The 10,477-nt window shown below is 40.0% G+C and overlaps 1 protein-coding gene across 4 annotated transcripts; it reads right to left on the bottom strand.

Moving 5' to 3' along the window:
- Positions 1-568: 568 nt before the first annotated feature.
- Positions 569-4,422, bottom strand: tac1 (tachykinin precursor 1). Of its 4 annotated transcripts, none has more exons than XM_085262938.1 (5): positions 3,954-4,421; positions 3,131-3,233; positions 3,025-3,048; positions 1,125-1,181; positions 569-1,046 (listed from the first exon to the last, which is right to left on the bottom strand). In XM_085262938.1, the coding sequence occupies exons 1-5, from the start codon at positions 4,068-4,070 to the stop codon at positions 1,000-1,002; spliced, it is 348 nt and encodes a 115-aa protein (XP_085119064.1). In that variant the 5' UTR covers positions 4,071-4,421; the 3' UTR covers positions 569-999. The 4 variants fall into 4 exon arrangements, with proteins under 4 accessions (XP_085119064.1, XP_085119063.1, XP_085119066.1 ...); XM_085262937.1 differs by having other exon boundaries at positions 569-1,049; positions 3,954-4,418; XM_085262940.1 differs by lacking the exon at positions 3,025-3,048 and having other exon boundaries at positions 3,954-4,422.
- Between the last annotated feature and the right edge of the window lie 6,055 nt (positions 4,423-10,477).

A 10,477-nucleotide genomic window follows, 5' to 3' on the forward strand; every position in this document is an offset into this window, starting at 1 on the left:
CAGTTTGTTTGGCTCTTAATCACCAAGCTAGAACTGCAGCATTGTTGGCGCTAACTAGCATATTATGCAAGTGTTTTGTAAAAGGATATTTTTCATGTTTGGCAGAAGTGAGACATGCGTAAAAGATCTAATCATTTTTTTCATGCTTGACTATGAATGACTATTCAAACAGTTTGGGAACTAGGAGTTAGACATTTCATATAACTGTCCCACCCATGGTCACATTTGAAAGTGGATTACAGGAAGAGATCACTAATATCTGCAGTCTAATGTAATTTAATAACCATATGCTACAGCAAGGAAATTGTATCCAACCTTAGTTTATTGAATCATGTTTGCACTAGGCAGTATTGCATTTGTATTTCTCTCTTAACTAATCTTTTATCTGTCTCTATTTTTCTGTGTTTTACATTAATTGACGCTAAAATAAAATTTCCTGTTGCAACAGAAACTGTTTACTTCATTTATATTTCATGCAGTACCACTGTTTACCATCAGAGTCTGCCCTAGCACCATCCATCTAGATTAACTGAGTACTGATTTGCACTGTACAAGCTTAAGACTGAACCAGTGATAAAATTATTTTAATACAATTTTTAACATTATTTTAATACATCACAACATATGCAGATGAAGAACAAGGCAGCTTCTATAAGTCACTCGAAAGCCAAAATGAGCACCTGTGCTATTTTGTTGTATTAGCAAAAAACAATCAGTTGTGAGGCACAATGAAGTGAAACTATCAGCACATTGTTCAGAAAACTGGCAGGTGGTGGAAATTAACATTTATAATGACACTTCCTCAAACTCCACTCTTTCTTCTACCGAAACAGATCAAACTGACACAAATACAGAACTGCTATTTCACTACAGTATGAAAAATGCAATCTTTTAAATGAGCTAACAGCTATATGCGGTTTGGAGAAAAACAAAACCAACATCCGGTCCCCGTGCCGTGGCTGAAGAATATTTGATGAGAAGCAGAGAGGTGACAGCTGTTTAGCGGCGCTTGTCATACATCTCTATTGTGTTCCAGTTATAAGACTCTGCTGAAAAAGGGGAAAATGCCATCTTAAGGATTCAGTTTGTTTTTCAGAAAATGAAACCTTGTTAAGTGAACTGACCTGGCTCCTCTTGGCTCCTCTTCCCCATCAGTCCAACGAAGGAGTTCACTTTATGTCCTTCATAGGAAAGACATTGAGATAAGACAACACTGAATGTCTCATTCATCTCATTTTAATTTTCTTTACGTATGCTATTAACATGTACAGCACTTTGTGAAACCCTGGTTTTATGTTAAAGTGCTTTAGAAATAAAGTTGGTATGGTATGGTATCTAACTACAACAAGAAAACTGTAATGTCTCTTGAGCCATCGACAAAACAATGAATTGTGTCTTTCTGGTTTCTTTCTGTTAGTATTAAAGACTTTCTGTTGAAACATGAACAGTTCAACTGAACGGCCACATGTCCACATGATTGTTTTACAGCAGGTCCTGCATTACAGGGATAAATTAGCTGTCTGCTTACTTACGCTGCACTGAATGCATCACTGAGTAGGTGACTAATTCAGATGAAACGCAAACCATGACAGAGGAAAGAGAAAATCCCCTCCTCCTCATGGCTCTTTATCTTTTCCCTCTTTGTCTCACACAGGCGTCTCCCCTGGACCACCTTCTTTACTCACTAATTAATGAGTTCAAAGAACATTAGGAAAAAAAATCTTTGGTGGGTGTATGTTAATTAAACCCTGGGAAAGTGTGCATTTCTTGCCCACAGACACAAACACGGTGGGCAAGTGGAATTTGTGCTTTTTCTGCTCCATGCTCTGTTTGTGGAACAAAGGCCTTCCACTTTTGTGGAGCGAGCTGATATCTGTAGAGCTGTCACAGCTGTGTACACCTCTCCACCCACTGTCTCCGTACATTTATAAACTCAATGTATTTTCTTTTGCCTTTAGTCTCAGTCAAAATGCACATTATTAGAGAAAAACACACACATCTGACCCTTGCACACTTGCCTTTGCTTGTGTGTCTGATATTAAAGAACCTCGTCCCTTCACACACTGAGGAAAGTTCCTGTTAAAGCTTAAACACTGACTCTCCCATAGTTTTCCTGGCAGTAAAAATGTATCTGGGCTTTTATGGGTTAATGTCCTGAATGCTTTTTAATGCCCTTCCATCCATTTAAAAGGGTTTATTTCATGGATGAGACATGAAGCAGAATCTGTGCGACCTGTATCTACTAAAAGGCTCAGGACGTTACATTTGTAAGGCTTTGCTGTTTACATCACTTGCCATCACTCTGTGGTGGCAAGTGTGGTGTTCTATGCAGGAGTGTTCGGCAGGATGAAAGCTGCTAATGTCAACAAACTGAACAAATTAATCTTAATCAAGACTGATTCTGGGAGTAAAACTTGAAGACTCAGGTAGAGGTGTCTAAGAGGAGAATGCTGAAGAAATCCCTCACCATTATGAGTAATACATCCCACCTGATGTATACGTCTCTGATTGGTCGCCACAGAGCAGTCTCATTTTACCACATGGGAGGATTATTACATTATCACTAGTAATTTATTCTCTATTAAATTAAAAGTGATACTGTAACAGGATTACTTATAATTCACACAAGTGATATGGTGGTAAATTCAAAGTGATTATTTAATTCTTGTTAACTTATCACTGTAATAGATGGTTGTAGCTATTCATCAATTTTATTTGGCAATAATATTCATATTTGCCTATTTCCACTACTGTACATACTGATATTTATATTTGTTTTAAAATCGTAATTTTTTATTTAGCTTTATTTTTACCTGAGCTTTATTTTGTTATGTTAAAATTCATTTTTGCGTTGTGCATGCTGATTTGTGCACAAATGAGCAGCGTACCAGCTTGCGCCAGTCAAAGCTCTGAGGTAACTGGCCACATATCTCGAGCTATTGGCAAAGGGGTTAGGTCTTTTTGTTCCGAGTTTTAATTAAAGAGCAGGAAAATTGCTCTAGCTATAAGGACTTCAGGACTTACTTTTGCGGGTGATCTGTGTGTTTGCTGTGGGAGGATGAAAGTAAAAATGAAAGGTTAGCATAACTGATGCATAGGAGAAGTACTTTTATTAAGAAATAGCTCTTACCCATAGAGCGCCTCCCCATCAGACCGATAAACTGATGTGGCTTTGGCTTTCTTGTCAGTCTCAGCAGGGCTTCTCTGAACGGGTTGTCGGAAATCCAGCCATTCTGAGTGGAGGGAGAGAAGCAATGCTTACACTGAGAGGCAGAGTGGAGTGAGAGTGGATCTTATCTTTATAAAAATTTTGCGTCATCAAACTATACCTCAACTGTGTTAATACCATATCTACCTGCTCGTGTCATTATAACAAGAGAATAAAGCGGAATTCTGCCAGAACCTTATCTTAATCAATATTAGCTGAAAGACCCACCCACCGGTCCACCCACATAAAATACACTGAGTAAAGCAGAATGTATTTGGATCTTTTCTTGCCATTTTCTGTTTCCATCTCAGGATTATATTCGTGCAGTACGCATCATTGTGACTGGCAATATGGATCTTTGCGCTACTAATGTCCCGCACAGAGTGACGATGCCCATTATGACAAAGTGCCGACAGTCGCTCCTAAAGTGTGATTAAGCTAATATATAAGCCTTTATATACACCTGTTCAGTAAATTTGTGTATACATGTAATTTTAATATCTTTTAAAATACAAATATGCAACCTACAGTGTGACGCTGGGGTTTAACATACTTCTGTAAAGGGATGTCTTTGTTCTCACAAAAAGCAAGAAAAAAAAACTTAAGTCAAACTAATTTCCTTATGCCTGTTAGGCGGTACATAAATTTATTCTGCTTTCATCCACTGAAGGAGACTAAAAGATGAGCTACTTAAATAGTAGTATTTATGAATTATTAAGGAGAGAGTATAAGTCTGAATAAATACCTGGATTTGATTAGTGCTCGTCCAGTAATCAGTGTCCTCTTTTGGGTCATTTTCTTCGCCGGAAACTTGGGCGGCGGTGATGAGAACCATTAAAACTGCTACAAGCAGAGACTTCATGATCTCGCAGGTTTTCTCTCACTGTACAACAACAAGCACTCTAATGCCCAATGTATCACGATAACAGTTATCAGCAGAAATAAAGCGAGGTGAATGAAACAGGTGTGTGAGCACCAGAAGGAGCTGGAGTGTGCGCTGTTTCTTCCTCAACAAATCAACAGTAGTCCATAGCGCGTAGCCCGTGTCACAGCACTATCTCCAGCGCTGTCTGCGCACTCAGCTTCTGGAGCTGTTTGTTTCGTACGGTCTCCGATCCGTACGCTCCTATATACCAGTGTGAATAGTGTTGCTAAGTAACGCCTTAGCAGTACTATGATTACTTGAGTGAAGTTTCGGTAAGCAGCCTGTTAAGCGCAGTGATCAGAACCTGTTGTGCGTCACCGGACTTCACCGTCACTATTATGAAGAATGGCGGTGACGTCAGAAAGTACTGTTATCCAGCTTTTCCTTGTCACAGAGCCAAAAACTTCAAAGTAGCTCCAACATGTCTGGGCCATTTGATTTAACGTTTTTTCATTGTTTGAATACTTTTGATGGAGGCCAGTGTTGCAGGGATATTTCTACCTAATGCTCAGTTTAAGAACATTTGTATTTAACATTTAATTTATCATTTATTCATGAATTTTTATTGCACCAAAGGAGGAGAGTGCGTGAGTGTAGTGCAAAAAGCATCTGCATTATGCAATAGAACTCCTAGCAAGCATCTCCACAGACAGCATGCAAACGCTAAGCTAGCCAAGAAATGGGAGTAATGTAAAAGCTGAGTGTTTGTCAACCCAAGCCCAGCCGCCAGACCCTGAACTTCAGCACGTAACAAATGGATGAACAGACAGACTGCAGCCTCCGTTTCTACAGTACAATCACCGTGGTGATCGTTTGAAGTCTTTCGGGGCTGGTTTTCATCTTTCCCAGAGAGCAAGATGAGATTGAATTAATGTTGATTTTTCATCTGAATCCTCATTATGGCACAAATATACTAAAATCCATATTAAAACAGATGACACATGGCAGTGTAACAGCAATGACAGTGGAATAACATTGATTCAAAGTTGTCGTGTTATAACTGAATGATTATTGATCTGTTTATAGTTGACCAGGCGACAACAAAGGCATTGAAAAGTAATGGATTCATAGTTGACCGGGAAATGAAAACTATTATCAACTGTTCCATTGGACCCCTCTCAAAGTCATTCATCTATGGCTGACTGGGAAATTATATTGAAATTAGGTGAATTTATAGTTGACTGGGAAAATGTATTGAAATGCCATTGACTTACACTTGAAAGGTTGCAAAAAAACCCCAACAAGATGGCAGTGTGTACGGACATATTCAGCAGCACAGCGCACCCAACTACTGTGCACCTTTTGGGGTTTTTGTGTTTTTTATGCCTTTTCACTGCGTCCTCCTGCAATGCACTGAGGACTTTGTATTGTTGCCTCTACTTTTAAGATTAGGCTTAAACTTTCCTTTATGGTAAAGCATATAGCACCAGTCCTGAAGCACATAAGCACAGAGTCCAATTCAGACCTGATCCAGCTCTAGCAGCAGGACCTGGAGACCTTCATTCACTCTGTCCTTTTCTATATTAAGTGCTGTGCAGAGAATGTGACAGTGACTAAAACCATTTGGGTTTTTCCGAAGCGAAAACCTTGGATGATGAGTGAAGTAGAGGCTCTGATCAGTATGTCGGATGTGCCACGCAATGCTCAATTACATTGGTGGGAACTACTGCGTTAGCGCAGTTAGTTCGTTAACGTGTTGACGCCGTCCAGCCCCACGTACGGGGCGATCCGCGGTAGCTCGTTAACGGAGATTTGCCGCGTTATGGCATTAACGTCATTTTAATGAGATTAACGCTGACAGCACTAGTGGGAACACAACGAATATGACTGCACATTTACGCCGACATCATCCTCGTGCAAAGACAAGTGGAAGCAGACAAAAACAACAAGCAGGCATGCTACAAACTTTACCCGAGTCATTTAGACAGCCGTTAGCACATGATTCTCCTTATGGGGACCTGATATGTTTAATATGCTGCTGAGAATATAGCCCAGAAGAAGCGTATAGTATAGCTTTTATTTTGAAAGAGCCATTTCTCTGTAATAAACTCTCTTTTCCAAAGAAGAGTGATTCCTCAATCAGATACAGGGCTCGCAAAATCGCTAGCCCGACGTCCCGGGGCTAGCGATTTTTCCAGTCAGGCTACCAAAATCTATCTCTGCCCTGCCCGTCGGTGAGTGCATTTTGAATACAAACCTTGAATGACAGAAATTATTACAACCACTGAACTTCAGCTCTTTGGAAAACACCTGCAACACACAGCATGTATACTTAGATAATCAAGAGTGGCATTACAGCTGAGTGAATGCCACCCCCAGCCCAACAGCCACACTCTGAACACTCACTCTCAACATAAAACAAATGGATGATCAATCAGGCTGTTTCTTCCTGTTCATGTTTCTAAAGTAGCGATCACTGTAACAATCACTGTAAGTCTCTTTATGCTAGTTTTCGTCTTTGCTTTGTGCTGTGGGCTTTGTGTAATACCAAGAGAAAGCTCATATGTGTGGCCTCATAAGTACAGGGATAAATTATGAGACAATGCCTTTTAGGTCATTTTATGGCATCACATTAAAGTAATTTAATGAGTAATTTTATGAGTGCTTAATTACTCCTGGGAGTAATTAAGCACTGTGCTGCATTATTTTTGAGAAAAGTGTTCAATGCAATATGTGCAATAATTACTTTTTTGGGTAATGACCCCAACATCCATCACAACAAAGAGTGGAAATACCTCCAACACAGAGTCACTAAATTCTTATCAGTCCTCATCACTAGGTAACTCAAACATAACTCAATTTTAAGACCACTGCCACTTTACTAGGCACACCTGATGAGCCATCATTAGTGAAGCTACAGACTGAATCTGCCAGTAGCAACAATCCCAATGCCATTTCTCTAATTGCATGTTCTACTTTGATTTGTAAAATTTGGTTTACTATGTAAGAAATGCATGTTGGTATACATATGTCAGAAGCAAGATTTTATAAGTTCAGAATGGGTAATAATTTATAATTTACATAAATTACACATTGAGAAGGCAACTGACTGAGTCACATAGGTGTGTATCGCAATTTTTATTTTATGCACCAGTGTTTCACACTTTATTTTTTTAGTTGTTCTTATTTTTGTTGTTCAATATAAGAACCTTGTTCCTTACATTAATATCATAAACTTTTTTTTTCAGGAGTGGATCCATTACCAGATCTCTGCATGTTCAGAATAACAGAATCATACACAAAATGTAATATTGAGGACACGCCACTTGTGACCATAATGATGGCCGGGTGCAGGAGGGAAGTGTTCTGTCTTATGAGCTGGTAGCCTTGACCAGAGATGGCAGTATTTAAGACCAGTGCTAACAACTAGTCCTCGCCAGTTTGTCTTCTAACCCATTTTGGATTTTGGCCAACACATTTTAAGTTCCTGTTTTGCCTACTTTGTGTCTCCTTGTATTTTCTCCATTGCTCCAACCTGGCAAGAACCTAACTTGCGTCGACGCTGGTCACTCCTGTGAATCTCACACCACTGGCTCATGCTCTGTTTCCGTTTCTCTTCGTCTGCTTACCCTCTTGCCACATTCACCTTGGATCACTTTATCTCTCAGGCTGGACTTTCACGTCTCATGTTCCCTGAACTTAAGTATTTACCTTGTGTTTGTAAACAAAGCTTTGCTGAAAATCTATTTGTTGTGCCTCCGCCTGAATCTGCATTGGTCCTCTTTTATGCACCGGCCCTTTCCGCTATGATGGTTTTGTGAGGTGTGTCATGTCAGAGGGCAGAGGTCTTCACTTGCAGAGTGCATCATGAAAGGAATAAAGTAGAAAGCAGACACGAGAAGAGTGCCGAAATAAAGCCCACAATAACCGCTGAGTATAGTAGGCACTGCCCTCGCCTCCCTGCATCTCCTGATGCTTACAGATATTTCTTGTCTTGTTGAACTGAAATTCCTCAGTGTACAAAACATTATTGACTGCAAATATGTGCAGATGGAATCTGGTTTGCCTACACTAAAGAAGAGCCATGCGTATTACTGGCAAGTGCAAGGACAACTGCTCATCAGTGGGATGCAGTGGTTGTGTGAGTGTGTGTGTGTGTGTGTGTAGGCACAGGAGAACTACTATGTGCAAAAATTATACACTGATAGACGTGCAAAGACCAATCAGAGAAAAAGCTGATCATTTTTTTTCTGCATATTTATGCCAAGCTACCTGTCTGGCTTATGTAACAAAAAGTGTTTTATTTTATTATAATTTTGATTCATATTTTTTGCATAGTATGCATCTGCATAGTAATATAGTGCATTAGTATAACATTTCCAATGAATTAGAACTATCAATAGAACTCAACTATCAGCACTCAAGTATCAATTGTGCAGTTAGGTTTTGTCAGCTGAGGGGCGGAAACGCTACAATATTGGCCTCAGCTGCAGGCCATGTGGTTTCACTAAACTAATTTTTTAAACCTATGCTGTGTTCTGGTAATTTGACAGCATATATGCAAGCAGTTGTTTATATTGTAGGCATGTGATAAGGCGACGATGTCATCAAAAAGTTTGTTCTATTTTACCTTCAGAATGACTCTCTTCACATGTACTCTCAGTTTGACTATGGCAGGTGTATTCTTAACCTGGTATGCTGGCGTTTGCTCCTGTTTAAATAGAAAAGGTGGGCAGAGCACCTTGCATTTACAACAGCTACTGATTAGAAAGAAATTATATAGCATCAGTGCCATGTCAACCTCTCAGCAATGCATGATTGCTTGGATAGCTCCTTATCACTAAGCGAACCACCATACAGATCAGAGATGAATGTCACTGTAGCTATGTCAAATAAGGCTTTCACGGTGCAGTGGGATTTGTATGAAAAGTACATTTCACTTGGTATGAGTGAATCAGATTGTGTTTGCCACCTCAGCTCTGTACAGTCTAGGATCACCTGGGTATGTTGAGGTGCATAGTGCGCAGAGTTACTTTCGGCAGAGTCAATTGCTACAGACCTCCAAACTTCATATGACCTTTAGATTAGCTCAAGAACAGTGCATAGAGAGCTTCATGGATCCAAGCCTTACATGACCAAGCACAATGCAAAATGTCAGATTATTTAAAGCACACCACCACTGGGCTCTAGAGCAGTGTAGACATTTGGTGGATGGAGATGTTATGGTGTGGGGCTGTTTTTCAGGAGTTGGACTCCGGCTTCTAGTTCCAGTTGAATTCTGAAGGCCTCAGGGTACCAACACATTTTGGACAATTTCTTCGGAACTGCTTCAGAACTGTCTTGTGAAAATTAGCTGTTGCAGTGATGACGATGTAGCATCTTCTTGGTTTGAAACAAAGTGTTTTGTGAAAGCACTGGAAACTACCTAACATGGGTTCTATCAGACTCTATCAGCCTCCAAAACCAATCTTGTGGTTTCTGTATTCCTTAGCAGCCTTAGCATAATCTCCTTAAACATTAGAAAATGTTCTCTAAATCTAGTTTTGCCAAACTGGTGCAGCAGGTCTCTTGGTTGGTACTTATGCATTTCAATTTAACCAAAAGACTACGCTATAGATAGCTAATGAACTGGTTTAGATCAGCGGTCCCCAACCCCCGGGCCTCGGTCCGGTACCGGTCCGTGAGTCGTTTGGTACCGGGCTGCGAGAGTTGAGGCTCAGGTGTGAAATGTATGGTTTTCAGGGTTTTTATCGGTTTTCAGCGTTATTTTGTTATCGTTTTTATCGTTTACTCAGTTTTCCTGGGTCTTTTCACGTGTGTTATGAATAAATTTTCTTTTTTTCGGTACCGGTACTAGTTTTATTTTGTTGTATTTATCCGCGACACCGTAAAGGCTGGTCCATGAAAATATTGTCGGGCATAAACTGGTCCGTGGCGCAAAAAAGGTTGGAGACCGCTGGTTTAGATTATTGCCCATTAAAGTGATCACAGACCATACTTGGACTCCAGAAAGTCTCACACAATATTGTCTCATATCTTATAGGTTTGCTGAGCACACACAAACACACAGTTCCATAATCAACTACTGTGTGTTGCATTTAGTTCTGCTTCCTTTGTATTATTTCCTTTGTTCTTTTTCAGGTCATTTATTAACCTCCTCTTGTGTGCTCCCTTTTCTAAAGAAGTTTGGATTTTGTTGGGTTTTTCCCCCCTCTGTGGATACTCTGCATGCATCTTAATTAAAGGTTAGTTTTCAGTTTGACTGCTGGTTTCTAAGTAGTCACACCCAGGTCTGACTACTGCCACACCTGTTCTCAATAAAGAATTAAAAAAATCACTTTAAAAGGACATGCCTGACAAAGCAGGGTCGACCAAAAGATCCTCAAAAGACAGACATCATGCAG

This window comes from Mchenga conophoros, linkage group LG22 (genome assembly GCF_057382185.1).
Source record: "Mchenga conophoros isolate Kocher_MC1m ecotype Shallow Benthic linkage group LG22, M_conophoros_male_GT1.1, whole genome shotgun sequence".
Taxonomy (NCBI): domain Eukaryota; kingdom Metazoa; phylum Chordata; class Actinopteri; order Cichliformes; family Cichlidae; genus Mchenga; species Mchenga conophoros.

Bases quoted from the DNA above. Each gene is read 5' to 3' on its own strand.
- tac1 (XM_085262937.1), bottom strand. From the start codon at position 4,070: ATGAAGTCTCTGCTTGTAGCAGTTTTAATGGTTCTCATCACCGCCGCC. The intron at 3,234-3,953 runs GTATTTATTCAG...CCCTCCACTCAG, and splicing joins CGAGCACTAATCAAATCCAG to AATGGCTGGATTTCCGACAA. The intron at 1,050-1,124 runs GTCAGTTCACTT...CCCCTTTTTCAG, and splicing joins GAGGAGCCAAGAGGAGCCAG to CAGAGTCTTATAACTGGAAC.